Genomic DNA, 22,597 nt, shown 5'->3' with positions numbered 1-22,597 from the left:
ACTCACCTGTGGATGTATTTTAATGCACACCTGAAACACACTGTTTCTTTGTGTAGTATCATTTGAAAGTCTCAAGAAATTAGCCAAGATATCAGGAAGAGAATTGTGGACTTGCACAAGTATGGCTCATCCTTGGGTACAAATTCAAGATACATAAAGGTGCACTGGATCATTTGTCAGAGTGCAATCTGATTTTTTAACAGAGATGAGTATGAGCCCTAACACAGTCCCTCCGCAGTATAAGCCTGCAGTGGTTGTATACTCCAAAACACACATGGCTGAGAGCAGAGGTAAAAGAGCTTTCCCAGGAGAGAAGTATAAATTTGTTTTCGTTATACTCAAGAGATAATCAATAATGTATAATAGATTATTTCTGAATGATCCCATAAGAAATAAGCTGACCATACATCTTAGACTAATCTGCACGATCCCGATACACAATTAATCTTGGGTTGGTCAAAATTGCATATGAATGTGAAGGGTGCAGGTCACTGCCAGTCCTCTTGGAACAACGTATTAGGCATATTGATATCGAACATGCCCAATCTTTCTTTTCCTCAACCCACCTAAACATTAGATGTTAGATACTGTCTCCAAATTCTGCAGGTTATTTCTGTGTTGATCTGTGCAACTTATAGACCCTAGTGGATCCTGATTTTTTTCCCAAGGTCACATGCAAAAAACGTTCTTTTTTACTGGATCTTTAGTGTCATAGCCTGGGATCCTTTGGTACGCTGGTGGACCAATCCAACACTGGGTCCAATCTACATGTTACATCTTTACATATAGATCAATCTGTAGAACAGTTGGAAAGGCAGGGAGGGAGGCACAAGCTATATTTCCCACACGCTTGAAATAGAATCGAGATCCTAATTAGAGATGGGAGTTGGATGAAGTACACAGAAGAGGTAGCGCTATAATAAAGCACATAAGATCTCACAGACTCCATGTGAGATCACTTACCCTGGATGCAAAGCTGCACAGGACAAGCTGGGAACATATTAGGGACATTATTTTGGAGGATGCGGCTCAATAGTTTTGTGCTTTGCTGTCTCGGACATTTATTCTGTATTGCTGGAGCAGGTAAGTCCTTCAAGAAGGGGAGTAGACACAGTATGTGGTTGAGATTTGGAGCAGAAACAATTTCTGATATGTGCATGGTAATAAATAGTGATGAGCGAATATACTCGTTACTCGCACGCTCGGGGGTCCTCAGAGTATATTTTAGTGCTCGGAGATTTAGTTTTTATTGCCGCAGCTGAATGATTTACAGCTGTTAGCCAGCATAAGTACATGTGGGGGTTGCCTGGTTGCTAGGGAACCCCCACATGTACTTATGCTTGCTAACAAATGTAAATCATTCAGCTGCGGCAATAAAAACTAAATCTCCGAGTACTAAAAAGTACTCGGAGGACCCCGAGCGTGCTTGAGAAATCTAGAGTAACGAGTATATTCGCTCATCACTAGTAATAAAGGAAGACGTTCATTAGAAGCTATTGTAATCTCATATATTAGTATAGTGTCCAGCGTAAAAAAATAAAAACAAGGACATAAAAAATGTAATTCTTTAAGTCTCAATTGGTGGTGGGATGAAAAAAATATTCCCCCCCCCCCCAGAAATAGCGCCACTCTCATTGATAGGCTGTGTCTGGTATTGCAACTCAGAATCCATTTAGTAGAGATTGTTCTCTTCCAAAGTAATGAGCAGCCAGAATTTTCATTAGAATTATACTAAACCATTTATCATTCCTGCATGTTATTATATATTAAACATTACTGGCTGCAGAGGAAAGAGAGACAACCAGGAAGATGTGCATGTGAATATGACATGCATTTATATACAGTGCTCAACATACATGAAAGAAAGAAAGATTTTAATCAATATCTCATTGAAAACAAGAACATTTTCTGAAAATGTGACAAAACTGAATGTCACAGAACATTGTTCTCCCCCTAACATGAAAGTAAGGTGAAAAATACAACTTTCATGACAAAACCTTCAGTTTTACTCAGGTTAGTTGATTCAAAAATGAATACACCCCACATCAAAAACTTCTACATTTCTTATTTTGTATGAACTCAATGATTTTTAAGGACAGCACCAAGTCTTCTAAGCATGGAATGAACAAGATGGTATCATACTGTAACATCTATATTTTTCCATACTTCAGTAACGACCTCTTTTACAGCCTGGATGCTGGATGGAGGGTGATGTTCAACTTGTCTCCCCTCAGAATTCCCTATAGGTGGTCTGTGGGGTTCAGATCAGGAGACATTTGGCCACTGAATCACTTCCATCCTGTTCTTCTTTAGAAATACAATCAATATATATCTATATAATCGTCTAAGGGGTACTTCCGTCTGTCTGTCTGTAACGGAAATCCCGCGTCGCTGATTAACGCATACCACAATTCATGATGCACAGATATGGCAGAGAAATATAGGTATAGTACAATGCCAAAAATTTCACTTCTTACATTACATGAGAGATATCTATTGTAAACTCTACAATCAATAGCTCAGAAAACAGACAGTATAGTCCTCCATACTGTATTATGGGTACCACATAGTGCTCCATACAGAATAGTGAGCCCAATATAATGCTCCGTACAGAATAATGGACCCCATATAATGCTCCATACAGAATAATGGACCCCATATAATGCCCCATACAGAATAATGGACCCCATATAATGGTCCATACATAATGAGCCATATATATTGCTCCATACAGAATAATGAACCCCATATAATGCCCCATACATAATGAGTTCCACCTTTTTTGCACTTTTCGGACTTTTGCACCCAAAGAATCTTCTGGGCCCCAGGCTCGAGACTGCCCCAGGACCTACACGAGACTTCAGCTCTATCTTTATGCTGTTTGGAGACTTGGCACTGACAGGATCCCTTTGCCGCTGCTGTATCACTGCCTTGGAACCTGTCAATCACTGTCACTGTTGAGCACTTCCTCTGAATGAACTCTGCTCCACTAGCACCTGACTCTTGACTGACTAGAAGCAGGAAGTGCTTCCCCTTCTTATCAGATCTAACCCCTCCCAGTGTGTGGGCTAATCCCAAGCTGTTAACTGTATACTACCCCGTGTGATGCAAACCATACCCCTATGCTTTGTAATGTTTCCCCCCATGGACAGATCTCCCCAATCCCTGTAACTGGCCTTGAGGCAGAACCTCCAGAAAAACTGAGACACAAACCGGCCATAAAGACAATATGCAAAACTTTTAAAAACGTACAACATTCATTTTCACATTAACCATTCTTGACCCGACATCATCTTCTACCCCACTACAGTTCCATGTCCTCTTCCCGCTTAAGGGAACTAGTTTGAAAGTGTGGCCACTACTTAGCTTCTTTGATGCCTTGGAACTCCCACCCAGGGCACTCTCTTTGTCTCGCACTCTCTGTTCCATCCTGGACCTTTATCTATCTGAGTTAACTTTATCTCTCATGTAACTTGGGCCTGTACTGCTAGGCGTCTGTCCCAGGATCTGTCTCCTGTGCATCACTTCTGTCAATTTTCCTTTTTCTGCTCAGGATCACTGTCCACTGTCTCAGTCTTCACTCACGTCAGTGACAACCAGGTCATGTGGCTCTGCTGACTAGTTAGACCATAGGTGCACTGGGCACTAACTGATTTCTTAACAGGAAACTGTCTCTATCCCTTCTCCTTGTCTCCTCCCACTCTGGGCTAATCCCAAATATTAACCCTAATTCTCTCTACTGTCAATCAAACTACAACCTACCACTAATAACACGTCACAATACGCATTACACATCAAGATACACATGTATTCAAGGGGGAACGTAGGCAGGATGTTCATCTCCTTACACAACACTGTCTCGATCAATTGAATGAAGCTTTGTTGCAGTTCCCTTTAAAGTAGATGACTGGAGGTGCAACCATGCAATAACTGGTGAGATGTAGAGATCTGTCTCTGTTTTTGGGCTAAGAAGGCATCCCAGATATCAGCACAAGTATTGTATTACAGCAATAATGACTTATGTCATTAAGTGATAGGAATATCCCTTTAAAGGAAATAATTACTTGGCCAAAAGATTTAAAGACTTAAAGTGGTTGTTTGGTCTAAATTGAGTGAGGCAGCTTGCCGTCTAGTGGGTGTAGGCTTCTAGTGAGCGCGGCCTTGCGCGCTCTGGCCAGGACGGGCTCTGGCTGGGAGTATTTATAACGCATACATCACTGTCGTTACTGGTTCAAAAACTGGAGAATCTTCGAGGCACAAAGTGTGTGCGCTGGGGGGATTCATAAGTCTGCAGTCACACAGAGTAACTGCAGACTTGTCGATTTAGACCAGACAATCCCTTTAAATAGGCTGTACAGGGGCCAGGGCTTAGGATGGCTGCTTCCTTTTAGAAAGATCACCCTCACCTGTTTATGAGCTGTGTCTAGTTTTGCAGCTCCATTACCCATTTAAAACTTTACTGTCTGCATGAAGGCTAATTGTGTGTCATGGATACAGATGTGAAGGGAAGACTTAAAATTTTTCACATTTTTTTTCCATGGTAGTGGATGAAATGGAAATAATGGAGGAGAGAAAGATTTTAAAAGAGTTCTTGAAATACCCATTAAATAACCCAAAGAAGGACCTTGATCTCCGAGTAGTAAGCTTTCATCTACGTCCGTTAACTAGAAAGAAGTCTACAAATAATGGTTTGAAGAAAGTTGATAAAAGTCCTCACAGTGGTCACACCATGCAGCTGGACTGGAGGAGGAAGGAAGGAGTGAAAACATCAGTTAAACCCCAATCAAACCATAAGGTTCCTCTTTTTAAGATACAAAAAGTGGATGAAAAACTACAAAAAAAAATTTCACAGAGGAAAGATCAGTCAAAAAAACGCAACAAACCCCGAACGACTGATAAACTTGGAGAGCCAAAACTAATGAACCAAACCGAAGAAGGGGAGAGTTACAAAGAGGTTAAACATAAGAATTTAAGGTCCAGAAGAATTGAACTTTTCTCCAAATCTTTTAGTAAGAAACAACCTAAAGGAGAAAAACAGTCAATATCTGGAAGAATCAAAGAATTCAAAATAAGTGAATTACCAGGGAACTGGGTAGAACACCTGGCAGTACTTCCTATGATTGATGGGGAGGTATTAAATGAGGATGTCCAAATAACATATCAATTTACAGGAGAAAGCTCTAGCGATACTCAACAAGTGGGTGCCCTACAGAAGAGAGATGAAGAAGAAAAGCAGAAGTGGGTCAAATGGGATGGCTCTAGAGAACATGTTCCTCTGGATTATGCTAGACATCGAAAACTGAAATTCTTCTCAGAGAGTGGAGGAGAGGTGACTTCTAAAAAACCCTACCTCATAAAAGATCATCTGGAAGAAACTGAGGTGACTATTGCAAATGAACATTTCAGTTTTTCTCCTAATAGAGGAGCAGAACATCGTTCAGCGATAGTCCTTCCTACAAGTAATGGAGTCAGTAAGCTTCCTCCAGATAATCTGCAGTTATGGAGAGTGCTGGTGCCTGTAGATGAAAAACCCTTAATAGATGTTTACTCTGATACTATACAGCCTGTAGAAACATTTACCAAACCCTATACAGGTGACCACCAGACTCCTCTCTTGTCACAAGGTGACTTTCTCGTCAAAGAAGAAGGTAGTGGGAGGTATAATTCTATAAGTCCAAACCTTAAGAACAACATTGTGACTTTGACCCCAAAACAAGGTAAAGCTCAAACGACTAAAAAAACACCGGAATCTCTCCTGACACAACCCATAGCAGATATACAGCAGCCTTCATACAGCACATCCCCATCTCCTACCGATAGTAAAAGCAGTGAGGTACCAAGAGCCACAGACAGCGAAATGTTACTGGATGGGATATTCAGCCCGCTGAAGGCAACAATGACCCATAATCCTGGACCAATATATTGTAACCCTGGCTATAAGGAATATGGCGGTGTTTGTAAAAGTCAGTGTGACATTGGTGGCATCTCCTGTGGAAAGAATGGGCAGTGCGTTATTGTGGAAAATATTGGGGCAATGTGCAGGTTAGTATATCTGTATCAGTGAAAAGTCTTAAAGAGTACCGTATTTTCCGGATTATAAGGCGCACATAAAATGTTGAGAATTTCTCAGAAATAGAAAGTGCGCCTTATAATCCAGTGCGCCTTATATATGAACCAAGAGAGAGGTTCATACAGGATCCTTTACCTCTATCGTGGGCGGCAGGGGTCGGCGGCGGCATACCACAGCACCACCACTATTGGTATATATAAGACCAACTGGCTGCGGGCCCGAAGTGAAAGTGAAAGTACAAATAAAGTGCACGCTTATATTACGCCCCTAATTGGCACCTGGTTCCACAGCACAATCTAGCTCCAACAGTATTAAAGGGAACCTGTCACCCCGTTTTTTCAGATTGAGCTATAAATACTGTTAAATAGGGCCTGCGCTGTGCGTTACTATAGTGTATGTAGTGTACCCTGATTCCCCACCTATGCTGAGAAATACATTACCAAAGTCGCTGTTTTCGCCTGTCAATCAGGCTGGTCTGGTCAGATGGGTGTGTTCACAGCGCTCTTTTCTTCCCCAGCTTTCCGTTGGTGGCGTAGTGGTGTGCGCATGTCCAAGTTCCGAATTCCCTGCGCCCACGTGAAGACACAGCGCGCGATCTGCGCTGTCATCCCTTTCATCGGTGGGGGCGGCCATCTTCCTGGGGCCGCGCGTGCGCAGAAGAGTGCTCTGCAGCGTGTCTGCTGCACGGGGCTTCAGGAAGATGGCCGCGGGATGCCGCGCGTGCGCACAAGAGATCGCGGCGGCCATCTTTCCAAAGCCGAGTTTGCATCTCGGCTTTGGGAAGATGGCCGCCGCGATCTCTTCTGCGCACGCGCGGCATCCCGCGGCCATCTTCCTGAAGCCCCGTGCAGCAGACACGCTGCAGAGTTGATGAGGCTGGCGTGCAGGGGTCCCGTGACGTTCCTATACAGCAGGTGGGGCGGAAGAGCTTTGGCCGCAGGGTGGATGTGACCGGCGTGCAGGGTTGCTGTGATACTTACAGCTCTGTGCGCAGGATCCTTGCAATATATCTGTGCTTTAGCGTTAACTATATCCACTACCCCAAAAAATGCCTCCTGTTAAGAGACATGCTTATGATGCAGGTTTCAAGCTTAAAGCTATAAGTTATGCAGTAGAGCATGGAAATAGGGCAGCTGCAAGAGAATTCAACATTAATGAATCCATGGTGCGTAAGTGGAGAAAACAAGAAGATGCCCTCCGCCAAGTAAAGAAGACCAAACTGTGTTTCCGAGGAAACAAAGCAAGGTGGCCACAGTTGGAGGACAAAATAGAACAGTGGGTTATGGAACAGAGAAACGCAGGTAGAAGCGTCTCCACTGTCTCTATTCGACTCAAAGCCACTGCTTTAGCACGTGACATGGAGATCAAGGACTTTCGAGGAGGTCCTTCATGGTGCTTTCGTTTCATGAAAAGGCGTCATCTCTCCATTCGCACCAGAACTACTGTGTGCCAGCAATTACCAAAGGATTATGAAGAGAAGCTGGCCATTTTCCGCACCTACTGCATAACCAAGATAAATGAAAAGAATATCCAGCCAGAACACATTATTAACATGGATGAGGTTCCCCTCACTTTCGATATCCCCGTAAACCGTACTGTTGAGAAAACAGGGACCAGTACAATATCTATACGTACCACAGGAAATGAGAAGTCATCTTTCACTGTAGTTCTCGCTTGTCAGGCTAATGGCCAGAAACTACCACCCATGGTAATTTTCAAGAGGAAGACTTTGCCTAAAGAAAATTTTCCTGCTGGTGTCATCATTAAGGCTAACCCAAAGGGCTGGATGGATGAGGAGAAGATGAGTGAGTGGCTGAGGGAGGTCTACGTCAAGAGACCGGGTGGCTTTTTTCACAAATCCCCATCCCTATTGGTCTGTGACTCGATGCGCGCCCACGTGACCGATACTGTCAAAGCCCAAGTGAAGAAAACTAATTCGGAGCTTGCTGTCATCCCTGGTGGATTAACCAAAGTGCTCCAGCCGCTAGATATCAGCATCAACAGGTCATTTAAAGTTAAATTGCGAGCTGCATGGGAGCATTGGATGACAGAAGGTGACCACACATTCACCAACACAGGGAGGCAACGCCGTGCGAGTTATGCCACTATGTGCCAGTGGATCGTGGATGCCTGGAAGAATGTATCAGTCTCCAGTGTCATCCGAGCTTTCAGGAAGGCTGGAATCACCACTGAAGAGCCTAGCAGCAGCAGCGAGACCGACTCGGATAATGAAGAGGAGGACCCCATGCTTGATTCCGAAATCGCCCAACTGTTCAACTCCGACACTGAAGATGACGGATTTGATGGATTTCTGGTGGAGGAATGAACTGAAAAAGTACGGTAAACGTTTTGATTTGCAATTACAGCTGAACCAGTTTCAAGTTATTGTTAAAAAGTGTAATAAATCTTGACTTGCAGTCTGAGCAATGGTTTATTTAACGGTAATGTGCTGCGCCTTATAATCCAGTGCGCCTTATATATGAAACAAAATTGCTTATGAGGCGCTCATAGAAAGTGCGCCTTATAATCCGGTGCGCCTTATAATCCGGAAAATACGGTAATTAAGCATTTATTTTATCATTTTGTTCAGCATGGAAAGTTATGAGAATTTGCAAATCACAAGGGAATTTGTCTTTATTCCTGTAAAAAAAATTGCATGCAAATTGCTACCAAATCCTCTGCCTTACCCCAGTCTATTTGGCTGCATTTAACTGCATTAATACCAGAGTGTACTCATTTGGAGTACAGATGATGACAGTGAAAGGGTCAGATCCTGAGTCTCACTAACTCTGGGGATAAGCTGCTGCAGGTGATTGTTCTGATAAGCACGACACTCAGAGGAGGAGACAGGTGCTGGCCCTCTCACAGTCATCATCAGTACTCCAAACGAGTATGTTCTGCTATCAATGCAGCTGAAGGCAGGCAACTAGACCAGGGAAAAGCAGAGGTTTGGAAGACATTTACATGTAATTTTATTTTACAGGACTGAGGACAAATTCCCGAATTATTATTTATTGTTAGAGCACCATTGATTCCATAGTGCTGAACATGAGAATGGGTTACATACCGGATACAAATATAAAATACTGTGAACAAACTAACAATGACAGACAGGTACAGAGGGGAGAGGGCCCTGCCCTTGGGTTTACAATCCACTGGATAATGGGGAAGGAGACAGTAGGGTTGTGGCAGCTCCGGTAGTGGTGAGGTGGCATTGGGGTTATTGCAGGCTGTAAACTTTCATGCATGAAAATATGGGTTTTCAAGTTCTGTCTGAAAGCTCAGAATGTTGGAGACAATCGGACGTGTTGGGGCTCAGGATTCCAGATGATTATTATTATTATTTATTTATATAGCACCATTAATTCCATGGCGCTGTACATGAGAAGGGGTTGAATCAAAATACAAATATCACAGTAATCAAAACTAAAAATGACAGACTGATACAGAGGGAAGAGGACCCTGCCCTTGTGGGCTTACATTCTACAGGATTATGGGGAAGGAGACAGTAGTTCGAGGGTTGCAGTAGCTCCGATTGTGTTGAGGTGGCCGTGTGGTCATTACAGGTTGTAAGCTTCTTTGAAGAGGTGGGTTTTCAGGTTTATTTTGAAGGATCCCAATGTGGTGGATAGCCGGACGTGTTGGGGCACAGAATTCCAGAGGATGGAGGATATTCGGGAGAAATCTTGGAGGCGATTGGGTGAGGAGCGAATAAGCGTGGAGGAGAGAAGGAGGTCTTGGGAGGACCGGAGATTAAGTGAGGGAAGATATTGAGAGATTAGTTCAAAAATATACGGAGGAGAAAGGTTATGGATGGCTTTGCTGGTCAGCGTTAGTAGTTTAAACTGGATACGCTGGGAAATTGGGAGCCAGTGAAGGGATTTGCAAAGAGGGGAAGCAGGAGTGTAGGGTGGAGAGAGATTAATTAGTCGAGCAGCAGAGTTAAGGACGGACTGGAGGGGTGCGAGAGTGTTAGAAGGTAGGCCACAGAGGAGGATGTTGCAGTAGTTGAGGCGGGAGATAATTAGGGCATGCACAAGCATTTTGGTAGAGTGAGGGTTGAGGAAAGGAAGGATTCTGGAAATATTTTTGAGCTGGAGGCGACAGGAGGTGGCGAGAGCTTGGATGCGCGGTTTGAAGGACAGGGCAGAGTCAAGGGTTACTCCGAGGCAGCCGATTTTGGGGACAGGGGAAAGTGTGATTTCATTTATTTTGATAGATAGATCAGGTAGGGAAGATATGCGAAATGGAGGAAAGATAATTAGTTCAGATTTGTCCACATTGAGCTTGAGGAAGCGAGAGGAGAAGAAGGAGGATATGGCTGATAGACACTCTGAGATTCTGGAGAGCAGAGAGGTGACATCTGGGCCAGAGGGTAGATCTGAGTTGATGAGGAGATCCAAGATAGGGTGAGGACTTTGACCCCAAAGGAAGAGAGGATCTGTAGTAGGCAGTGGTCAACTGTGTCGAAGGCAGAGGACAGGTCTAGAAGGAGGAGTATAGAGAATTGTCTGTTAGCTTTGGCTGTAAGTAAAGGTACCTTCACACGAAACGACTTTGTAACGATATCTCTAGCGTTCCGTGACGTTGCAGCGTCCTGGCTAGCGATATCGTTTAGTTTGACACGCAGCAGCGATCAGGATCCTGCTGTGATGTCGCTGGTCGCTGAATAAAGTTCAGAACTTTATTTGGTCGTCCGATCGCCGTGTATCGTTGTGTTTGACAGCAAAAGCAACGATGACAGCGATGTTTTACACTGGTAACCAGGGTAAACATCGGGTTGCTAAGCGCAGGGCCGCGCTTAGTAACCCGATGTTTACCCTGGTTACCAGCGTAAAATGTAAAAAAAAAAACAGTACATACTCACGTGCGTCCCCCGCCGTCCGCTTCCCACACTGACTGAGCGCCGCAAAGTGAAAGTGAAAGCACAGCACAGCGGTGACGTCACCGCTGTGCCCTGCTACTGCCGGCGCTCACACAGTGCAGGAAGCGGACGCCGGGGGACGCATGTAAGTATGTACTGTTTGTTTTTTTTACATTTTACGCTGGTAACCAGGGTAAACATCGGGTTACTAAGTGCGGCCCTGCGCTTAGCAACCCGATGTTTACCCTGGTTACCCGGGGACCTCGGCATCGTTGGACGCTGGAGAGCGGTCTGTGTGACAGCTCTCCAGCGACCAAACAGCGACGCTGCAGCGATCGGCATCGTTGTCGCTATCGCTGCAGCGTCGCTTCGTGTGAAGGTACCTTAAGTCGTTAGTAATTTTGGTCAGGGCAGTCTCAGTGGAATGGTGGGGACGGAAGCCAGATTGTAGGCTGTCGAAGAGAGAGTTAGCAGCAAAGTGAAAGGAAAGTTCAGCATGGACGTACAGCCCAAGGAGTTTGGATGCAAATGGGAGCAAAGATATGGGGCGATAGCTGGACATAGCGCTTGGGTCAAGGGATGGCTATTTGAGGATAGGTCTGATTGTGGCATGTTTGAAAGCAGTGGGGAAGGTATGATGGGGGATACTTGGGAGATGTCTTGGAGGAGATTGGATGAGGAATGTATAGTATAAGTGAGTTGCCCGCCAGGGCCGTAGGGTACTCGGTACCGGGTCCGGTACTTAAGGGGACGTGTCACGGCGGCGATCCGTGGCCCTGGGCGCCCATGTAAAAGGGACATTGATTAAAGTTTATGTTCGTGACGCCACCTGTGGTATTCGGTCAGTAGGGACCAACGCTGCTTAAAGGGGTCCTCTGGGGTGATGTTATGGCAACTAGATGTTATAACTTCCCACATGTGAAGTAGGTCTCCGGGGTCCCGGTATATAAGTGAAGATGGAGAGAGGTGCAGAGAAGAACGAGGACACAGGTTTACAGTCTCTTTACCTGGTTTACTGTAGTTTCAGGCTGCCGCAGTTCAGGGCACCAGACAACAAGTACCGGCAGGGTCTGGCCGTCTTGGACGATGGTGTTGTAGTCAATTATGGCTTCTGATAAGGTCCTCACATTTCCTCTCTGTCCTCCACATGGGTTAGGAAACAATCTGTATGACAGGTGAACTGGGCCTTTTTACAGGGTTTCTATCACGACCCGGGCCCCATAGTTATCACTGTGTCTCCTGGGTTTCAAGACAGACAGGTGATTTACAATCCAGCTGTCCTTCCGGTTTCAGCCATGCCACTTTAGAGTTTAGCACGGCCATGGTCTTCTGGCTACCGGAATCTACGATAGCCAGGGAGGTAGCCACTTCACAGCTCTGCTCCACTGGTGTTATCCTCCTGTGCTTTCTTTCTCCTGCACTCGTTCTACAAGTTGTTCTTTCCTTCTGTTCTCTTCCTCGAGGAGCTGTAGTAACTCAGACCACACGGCTCCTTTAGACCTTCCGACACTATGTCAGTCTGCTCCCTTCTCTGTCCTCTGACAGAGTGCTATCTAACTTCCTCTCCAGCCAGAATATAAGGAAGTTCCCCTTAATCCGGGTTCAGAGCTCCCTCTTCTGGCCTGGAGTATGAACATGTTGTATGTAAGTGATTACCTGATGAAAGTTATCCTTCATCGCTTCCTCTGGTGAAAGTTATCCTTCATCGCTGAAATACTTTGATAGGCCTACGTTCAGGCATACAGGTCTCAGACCCTGATTCAGGGATTGGTTGCACACGGACTGGGAGGCAAGGTTCAGGTATGGCAACACAGGAACCAGGGGTTTAGGTTCAGGACTAGCCGGACATGGACCACGGGACGAGGTTCAGGCCCTTGTTGCACTAGTACCAGGGACTTCAAGTTCAGGACTGGCCACACAAGGATCAGGGACTTTGGGTTCAGGACACTGACCACACCAGGACCAGGGGACCTCACAGTTCACTAGTAGGCTACCACACAATCTAATGATACTTGGCTGCTTGGCACCTCCCTATTGGGAAGGGTGCCTTTTAAACAAGGTGCTTCTCAGCTATTGGCTAAGAGCCATCTTGTAGGTGTACTCTATACTAAATGCCTGGGGGCATTTACCTTTGCGCGCAACTGCCCCTTTAACAGCAGGGGAGCGCATGCACTAGGTGCGCCGCCAGGAACTGTGGCACGTACAACACCAGTAGATAGGGAAAATGCCAGGGACCTGTGTGGAAGGGGAAGGGGTACCATGCAGGGGTGCCGCCAATAGCATTACATAAGGAGGTCTTGTGAGGAACCGCGATTACTTATGGGATGATATAAGGATATTGGCACACAGATATTTGGAAAAGACAGATTATAGACGGAGTGACTTTCAAAGTTTCATAGCTTCCGATGCTGGACAAGATTATCTTTCAAAGTTTCATAGCTTCCGATACTGGACAAGATTATATATATATATATATATATATATATATATATATATAATGAATGTTTAGCTATGGCTTATAAATGAGAGATACTGGATAGAGGACCCTACCCTCTAATAAGGGGGATGTCCATTGCATCAAAAATATCTTTTTAGTTTTGAAATGTTAATATGATGTCACTTACTCTACATTATTTTTCAGATGTGCCCCAATGTACCAGTTTCAGTGCCCCAACTAGCATCACATGTTCCATGTAAGGTTTCATATGTTTCAATAGCTTAATCAGCCCCTTACTCCATCATGCCCGATACTGATACAGAGAAGGTCGCAGGCTTAGCTATTAAAGTGAACCAGTTATCCAGTTCCCTTTATATAAATCACTGTTCATGTACTGAAAAGAGAAGCTCTTTCCTGCTCTTTACCAATGCCAACATGGAAGTGCAGTCCTATTTGGGGCCTTCAAACTTTTTACGTTATATTTTTTTTAACCTTTTTTTAAATAATGCGATAAAGCCCAACAATACTAAACTTTTCGAACATGTGTACACAGTATGTACTCCCTACAGCAATAAGACATAATTTACATTTGTCATTTACCGTCTTTACTGCCCACTTCTCCTTGGTATAGGTGCCTGCAGATGAGTTCTTTGTGTTATGGAGGCGAGTGCTGCCGATCATCCCTCACCACGTTCCAGCTTGCGTGTGTCATTGGCGGGTGTTGTATTCTTCTGTCTGTGCTCCTGGCATTTCTCCCTTTCTTGATTAGGAGGGTGGACATTAAGGCGATTTCTAAATCTGTAAGAACTAGGTAAGTTATGCAAACTATTCTTCTTACTAACCTGATAATTGATGAAATGTGCCTGTATATAAAAATGCATAAAAGTTCATGGATTATACAAATTAATGGCTATTTGGGAAAGTTGCAGAATGCCGCCCACATTGTGGAAAACTCATGCTACATAACCCAGTCATCAAGAGAGTATTTTTTTTCTGAAATTATGTATTTTTATTAATTAATTATCACTGCTTTCTCAGACTTTGGATTTCCACTCTGATGCCACAATCTAGCTCATCTTCATCTTCTCGATCTGTGGACTTCACCTCATGTTCAGATTATGAGTCTCTGTCAGATCCATCTACATTTCATTGCACAAAGGAGGTAAGGACTGATGTAACCAACAGCTAGACTAACAAAAATAAATATAGGAAAAATGTATATGAGAAATCTGATAGACAGGGGTGAATCTATAGGAGTCCATAGGTAGCAGTTAGATAAAAAGATTCTCAGGATCCTGGTCCAGTGGCCACATCAGTAGTGGTGGTGGTGACCAAGTATGATGAACCTCTTCCTACCTGCCAACATCACCTGTTCCTCTTTAGAACAGAAGGTCACAGCGACATTGTGCATTCATCATGCTGCAACGATCTTATCACAACGGCCTACTAATAAAGTGTCGGGCTATGCCAGCTGATAGGAGGAGGTTCATAATGCTCTGGTCCTGCAGCCTCGGACTAGCACAATGGCCACTGGACCAGGGAGCTTCAAATCATTTTGCTCAATGCCAATAGAATTGGTAACTGGGTCCGCAAGGGCCACATATAATAAAGTGCCAAGGATATAGATAACATTAGGGAGATTGGGGGGAGGGACCCTGTTATATGTTTTATATTGGGACCAAGGAGCCTCAAGTTACTCTTTGGCATCAGACATCGTGTTAAGCTGGGAACAACTCATTATGATGGTGTCTACTGTCCGAGCTCATGCAGCTTTATTGCCCCCATTGGATACCAAAAACAGTAGATCCAAATCTTATCCTCGATTTAAAGGGGTCATGGTTAATGGCATTTTGTGCTCTGGACCACAGCGATATGTACATACAATTAAGTCCATATATATTTGGACAGAGACAACATTTTTCTAATTTTGGTTATAGACATTACCACGATGAATTTTAAACAAAACAATTCAGATGCAGTTGAAGTTCAGACTTTCAGCTTTCATTTGAGGGTATCCACATTAAAATTGGATGAAGGGTTTAGGAGTTTCAGCTCCTTAAAGGGAACCTGTCACCACGTTTTTGGAAGATGGGATAAAAATAGCGTTAAATAGGGGCAGAGGTGGGCGTTACATTAGTGTGTTTGTTATGCGTTTATTACCCACCTAAGTTGCCGAAATACCTTTGCAAAGTCTCCGTTTTCGCCTGTCAATCAGGCTGGTCTGGTCAAAAGGGCGTGTTGTCTTCCCCCAGATTTTGCGTAGTTTTCCGCTGGTGGCGTAGTGGTGTGCGCATGCCCAAGGTCCCGAATCCTCTGCCAGGGGATTTAAAAGAGCGCGCTGTTCGTTATTTCATTGGTGATCGGTGGGCGCGGCCATCTTCCTTTGGCCGCGCGTGCGCAGAAGCGGCGCTCTGCTGGCCGCGGCTTCAGGAAAATGGCCGCGGGATGCCGCGCGTGCGCAGATGGATATCGCGGCGGCCATTTTCCTGAAGCCGCGGCCAGCAGAGCGCCGCTTCTGCGCACGCGCGGCCAAAGGAAGATGGCCGCGCCCACCGATCACCAATGAAATAACGAACAGCGCGCTCTTTTAAATCCCCTGGCAGAGGATTCGGGACCTTGGGCATGCGCACACCACTACGCCACCAACGGAAAACTACGCAAAATCTGGGGGAAGACAACACGCCCTTTTGACCAGACCAGCCTGATTGACAGGCGAAAACGGAGACTTTGCAAAGGTATTTCGGCAACTTAGGTGGGTAATAAACGCATAACAAACACACTAATGTAACGCCCACCTCTGCCCCTATTTAACGCTATTTTTATCCCATCTTCCAAAAACGTGGTGACAGGTTCCCTTTAACATGTGCCACCCTGTTTTTAAAGGGACCAAAAGTAATTGGACAATTGACTCCAAGGCTATTTCATGGACAGGTGTGGGCAATCCCTTTGTTATGTCATTCTCAATTAAGCAGATAAAAGGCCTGGAGTTGATTTGAGGTGCGGTGCTTGCATTTGGAAGGTTTTTGCTGTGAAGTAAACATGCGGTCAAAGGAGCTCTCCATGCAGGTGAAACAAGCCATCCTTAAGCTGCGAAAACAGAAAAAACCCATCCGAGATATTGCTACAATATTAGGAGTGGCAAAATCTACAGTTTGGTACATCCTGAGAACGAAAGCAAGCACTGGTGAACGCATCAATGCAAAAAGACCTGGGCGCCCACGGAAGACAACATTGGTGGATGATCGCAGAATAATCTCCATGGTGAAGAGAAACCCCTTCACAACAGCCAACCAAGTGAACAACACTCTCCAGGAGGTAGGAGTATCAATATCCAAATCTACCATAAAGAGAAGACTGCATGAAAGTAAATACAGAGGGTTCACTGCACGGTGCAAGCCACTCATAAGCATCAAGAATAAAAAGGCTAGACTGGACTTTGCTAAAAAACACCTAAAAAAGCCAGCACAGTTCTGGAATAACATTCTTTGGACAGATGAAACCAAGATCAACCTCTACCAGAATGATGGAAAGAGAAAAGTATGTCGAAGGCGTGGTACAGCTCATGATCCAAAGCATACCACATCATCTGTAAAACATGGTGGAGGCAGTGTGATGGCTTGGGCATGCATGGCTGCCAGTGGCACTGGGTCACTAGTGTTTATTGATGATGTGACACAGGACAGAAGCAGCCGAATGAATTCTGAGGTATTCAGAGCCATACTGTGTGCTCAGATCCAGCCAAATGCAGCAAACTGATTGGTCGTCGTTTCATACTACAGATGGACAATGACCCAAAACATAAAGCCAAAGCAAACCAGGAGTTTATTAAAGCAAAGAAGTGGAATATTCTTGAATGGCCAAGTTAGTCACCTGATCTCAACCCAATGAGCATGCATTTCACTTGTTAAAGACTAAACTTCAGACAGAAAGGCCCACAAACAAACAGCAACTGAAAACCACAGCAGTGAAGGCCTGGCAGAGCATCGAAAAGGAGGAAACACAGCGTCTGGTGATGTCCATGAGTTCAAGACTTCAGGCAGTCATTGCCAACAAAGGGTTTTCAACCAAGTACTAGAAATGAACATTTTATTTAAAATTATTGAATCTGTCCAATTACTTTTGGTCCCTTTAAAAACAAGGTGGCACATGTTAAGGAGCTGAAACTCCTAAACCCTTCATCCAATTTTAATGTGGATACCCTCAAATGAAAGCTGAAAGTCTGAACTTCAACTGCATCTGAATTGTTTTGTTTAAAATAAATTGTGGTATTGTCTATAACCAAAATTAGAAAAATGTTGTCTCTGTCCAAATATATATGGACGTAACAGTATATACATGTATCACAGTGGATCTATAGTTATTAATTATAGGGCTGTGGACTGTGGCCTAGCATCAACCGTTGTAGGGTCAGGCTGCCTACCGTACTGGGGTGAAGGATCAAAGTGCTAGAATGGGCCTGAAATACCAGAAAGCCTATTCGGTAATACAACCCTGCATGGGTGCATTTTGTGGGAAGAGTATTCAGGGGTTGATTGGTTTAGAAAACCTCTTTTAGGCTATGTGCACACGGATTTTCTGCAGAACTTTCCTGATCAAAACCGAACTTTTTCTGCAGGCAATCCGCATGCGTTTTTTTCGCGTTTTTGACTCGTTTTTTGCGCGTTTTTTTCCGGAGCCTCCCAATGCATTAAATAGCGGGAAAAACACAAAAAATCCACAAAATTTATGAACATGCTGCGTTTTTTACCGCAATGTGGTTTTTTTGCAGAAAAAAAACGCATCATGTGCACAAAAATTGCAGAATGCATTAAAAATGATGGGATGCTTATGTGTGCGTTTTTTAAGCGTTTTTCCCTCAGAAAAAAATGCGAAAAATCCTGAACGTGTGCACATAGCCTTAAGGAGATATATAGTTAAAAGGTGGAGAAATAATTGTCTTAGCATGATGAAAAATATAAAAAATGTATATATTTTCTACCTTTACAGATTCCATGCTGCCCTTCTTCCAGTGTGCAGCAAGGTCCCTACCGGTCACCTTGCTTCCACTGCCGGTCTCCTTGCTTCCACTCCATATAGGCATGGCAGAACTCTGGCGTAAAGCACTTTGAAAAGTGGCAAAATTTGGTGAAAAATGAGGTTGCAACTTTTGGTGTTCTCACAACAGTTTTGCCTAACTCACCCAAAATGTGTGGAGCTGGGGCAGTAGGGGGCATGATAGCGCCTGCTTGTTTAATTCTTGATGAGTTGTGGCGTACCTTATGCCACAAATCTTACTATAGTCACTGACTGGAGTAAGATTTGTGGCAAGGCCCACACTACTTGTCAGACACTCCTGATTCAATAAGAGGCATGTGTATCTTAATGAATAAGGAGAATCTGACTCCAGCACGCTCCCTTACCAAGATTGGCACCTGGGGCTTACTGCTTACTGATCAGTGTAGGTCTGACTGTTGGGAGACCAACAACGAAAAGCTGCCGGTCTTCACTGATTTACTCTACACTGTATCTGTGGTTGACTTGGAACATCGCAGGAGAAATTCAGAAGAGAACTTTGTCCCTTTGTAATCTGGATTGTTAACGATCCAAAGATCAGATATGTATTAAAACATTCAATAATGAGAAAAAATATAAGAGTAGATTTTTATCAACTTTATAAGTCAGAGCAACAAGGAACATGTACTTCTGTACAGATTGACTGCATATTCTGTTACCACCACTAGGAGGCAGGATTCAGCCATATTCTTCAGCATCAGGTGCACAATGGTGCAGATCTTCAGCAGTGGCTACAACTAGCAAATACCTGCCACACATGACATAAAACGTATTGTCATTGAATGTGCCTGTTAGCTGACATATTGCAGCACATGATATGGGAATAACAATATGTGGTTTCTCTTTATTGCGGCAGATGGCACGTAACTTCACCATGTGGCAGTGTGAGAGAACTCGGCTTTGAGACCACATCACCTAACTTCCCAAAAGTTGACCTGGAGGACCACTGATTATCGAGATGAGCAGAAAATATTCCTGGATGGGTCTCTCTTTCTATAGAAAACCAATGCCTATGTCTTTCCAATTGAGACTTACATTTAATGGAGTGTCTTAATGTACACCTATAAAAACATAGCGTTGTGATAATTAAAGGGAATCTGTCATCAGGTTTTTGCCACCTAATCTGAGAGCAGCATTATATAGGGGCAGAGACTCTGATTCCAGTAATGTGTCACTTACTGGGCTGCTTGCTGTAGTTTTGCTAAAATCAGTTTTACCAGAGAGAGATTATCACTAGAGGACTAGTAAACCTGCTGCCATGTAGTTTTCAATATTTGTGAGTTCTGTATAACAAATTGGCAGATTTCTGCCTATGCACAGTGTACACAGAAAGGTGCCAATCAGTGATTTGGGCGGGGCTATACAGAGTTCAGCAATCAGGGTCTCTGTCTCTACATTATGCTGCTTGCACGCAGGGTAGCACAAACCTACTGACAGAATCCCCTTAGGCTACTTTCCCTTGATGAGCTTTTTTGGAGTTTTTGAACTGCACCATTTCTGCACCTATTATTTAAATTAAGTTGCTTGCGTTTTTTAACATGCGTTTTTATTGCGTTTTTGATGCTGTGTTCTTTTTGTTTCTTTTTGGTGTGTCATATTTTAACTAAAGCTGCTTTGTTTTTGATACTTCCCGGTTTCTTGCTTTGATAAAACATTCTTGCTATACTTAGGTGTGGATTACATGCGTTCTTGATGACGCGTTTTCCCTTCTGAAACGCACTAAAAACGCACGGGCGTTCTTTTCCTGGAGATTTCCTGCATCTATTGCAAGTCTATGCGCAAGAGAAAATTCATGTGTCGGATTTGAAACACGCACCGCAGGTCAGTTTACGTTGAGTAAAATAAAAGAATCCCATCCACTTCGCTAGAACTGTAGGCGCCGCAGAAAATATATGCAGCCTAAAAAACGCACCAAAAACTCATCATGGGAACGTAGCCTTACTGTTGCAGGACCGTAGTCCATCTGCTACATTGGTAGTATATGGCCACTGCCCTGCAAAACGTCTTGTACCTGCTTCCACAGCACCGCCTCTGATTAGTAGGCCCTTCAATAAGACCAGGTCTGACATAATAATGCTATCAGTATCCCTCAATCAAGTTATGGGGGATGGGTGAAGGGCGAGAAAAGATATGCCTCCCTCACACCCCAATTCTAACCTCTTAAACGGAGTCAAGTGGCATCTAAGATTAGAGATATCTCCAAACGCAATAGCTTCTCCCAGGTGCCAGCTGTATTAAAAGCCGGCACCTGCCCTCTATGGCGCAGTATGGTCTCCAGAGCCTGCACGTACACCACACATGTATGGCGGTGTCACCAACTGGTTAAAATGAAGTACCATATTTTGTTTTGTTAATAATTCTTTTATAGTCAGAAAATATATCTTTAATGTCATTCATGTGGTATTTGTGTTTTTTAAAGTTTGCGTTTTTTGGAGATTTTTTTTTTATAAATGGGTTTTCTAGGACTAATCCTGATGGCCTCCCTGCAGGATAGAACAGTGAGTGGTCCGACTGATGGCCCCCCTCCAGATCAGCTGATTAAATGGTCGCAGCACTCTTGCCTGTTTCTTCATTTCCCAGGCACAGCACCATCTGCCTCCAGTCAAGAATTTGTCGTCCATTAGTCACTTATTGGATATCACCTACAGTTTACCAAAAACCAGATGTATCCCCTTAGTGAATGGTTGCGCTTAATAGCTGAATTACTGAATAGTGGAGATACCAGTGGAGATTAGGGCTGGTATGTATAGATATCACATGCTGCATGACTAAGGCCAGGATCAGATCAAGCAAAAGACATCTTCATTACCCACACCCATAATTATTTAAGCAGCTAGTGGGACGGAGCCTGTCAGTGATGACAGTTCCCTCTTTTCACTGTCAGTGGCCTCATGGTACACATCAAGTAACAGCCGGTGTGCATGAATGACAGTAGCTGTCTAAAAGCAAGAACAAGGCATTACATAGAATCTGTCTTCTATTAGGTCAAGGAATCTTTGCTGAATAATTTTCACTAAAATAGTTTGACTACCTGGATATTGATGGAATAGATAATTAAAGGATAACCGCTTCTCAATCCCTATGTTTCCCCCTTGTAAAATAATAACACTTATACTCACCTCCGGTGCCGGGTCCTTTCCAGCAGTGTCGGCACTGGCTTTCCTGAGGATCACATGACATTATTATGTCACGCAATCCCTGCAGCCAATCAGCACTGGCTTAACTCTCTCCACCTTTTGACAAATCACATCCGGAGAAAGTGAGAGCAGCAGCGGAGAGAGTGAAGCCAGCGCCGTTTGGCCGCAGGGGTCGCGTGACATAACAATGTTACACAATCCCCAGGAGAGCCAGTGCCGACACTGCTAGAATATAGGGATTCAGAAGGGGTTGTCCGAGTAGTGGACAACTGCTTTAGGCTATGTGCACACGTCAGGATTTCTTGCAGAAATTTCCTGAACAAAACCGGACATTTTCTGCAAGAAATCCGCATGCATTTTTTGTGCGTTTTTTGTGCATTTTTGATGCGTTTTTTTCCGGAGCTTCCCAATGCATTAAATAGCGGGGGAAAAACGCGAAAAATCTGCAAAATTAATGAACATGCTGCGTTTTTTACCGGGATTCGTTTTTTTCGCGGAAAAAAAACGCAACATATACACAAAAATTGCGGAATGCATTCTAAATGATGGGATGCATATGTATGCGTTTTTTAATGCGTTTTTAAAGTGAAAAAACGCAACGTGTGCACACAGCCGCAGTACCAGATCCTTTGGGGTCCAACACCCAGCACTTTCCAGGGAATTTAAATCTCTGCATGAAAAATTCGAGATAAGACCACTATAAAGGTTGTGTGTATGTTGGAGATGGTAGATTGTGAGCTCCATTGGGGACAGCGATTGTGAAATTTGAGAGCACCATTAATATTGGAAATAAATAACCAACTTTTTTTCTGCAAAAGAGAAGAAACAGAAATAAAAAGAGAAACTGTGGCGTTTCCAAGGATGGATCAGTGGACGGTTGCTGACACTTCCTCAATAACTTTGTTTGCTTCTGTGCTAAATATTCCACAGTGCATTTATAAAGTGCTTGTGGGTTTTGGCTTCTGTAATGAAGTCTTGTGGTCATTTCCTGAAGCAGTTCTTATCCTCTCTTCATTTATTTTTATCCGGCAATATCC

General features: G+C 44.0%; 1 protein-coding gene across 1 annotated transcript; it reads left to right on the top strand.

Annotated features, from left to right (window-relative positions):
- The first annotated feature begins 974 nt into the window (after positions 1-974).
- LOC143769157 (uncharacterized) lies at positions 975-21,580 on the top strand. Its single transcript, XM_077257736.1, has 5 exons — positions 975-1,083; positions 4,545-6,042; positions 14,003-14,182; positions 14,410-14,533; positions 19,280-21,580. The coding sequence occupies exons 1-5, from the start codon at positions 1,023-1,025 to the stop codon at positions 19,325-19,327; spliced, it is 1,911 nt and encodes a 636-aa protein (XP_077113851.1). The 5' UTR covers positions 975-1,022; the 3' UTR covers positions 19,328-21,580.
- The last annotated feature ends 1,017 nt before the right edge of the window (positions 21,581-22,597 follow it).

The sequence above is a fragment of the Ranitomeya variabilis genome, chromosome 4 (assembly GCF_051348905.1).
Source record: "Ranitomeya variabilis isolate aRanVar5 chromosome 4, aRanVar5.hap1, whole genome shotgun sequence".
NCBI lineage: Eukaryota > Metazoa > Chordata > Amphibia > Anura > Dendrobatidae > Ranitomeya > Ranitomeya variabilis.
This window is presented reverse-complemented; position numbering and strand designations above follow the sequence as displayed.

Bases quoted from the DNA above. Each gene is read 5' to 3' on its own strand.
- LOC143769157 (XM_077257736.1), top strand. From the start codon at position 1,023: ATGCGGCTCAATAGTTTTGTGCTTTGCTGTCTCGGACATTTATTCTGT. The intron at 1,084-4,544 runs GTAAGTCCTTCA...TTTCCATGGTAG, and splicing joins ATTCTGTATTGCTGGAGCAG to TGGATGAAATGGAAATAATG. The intron at 14,534-19,279 runs GTAAGGACTGAT...TTATTGCGGCAG, and splicing joins CATTTCATTGCACAAAGGAG to ATGGCACGTAACTTCACCAT.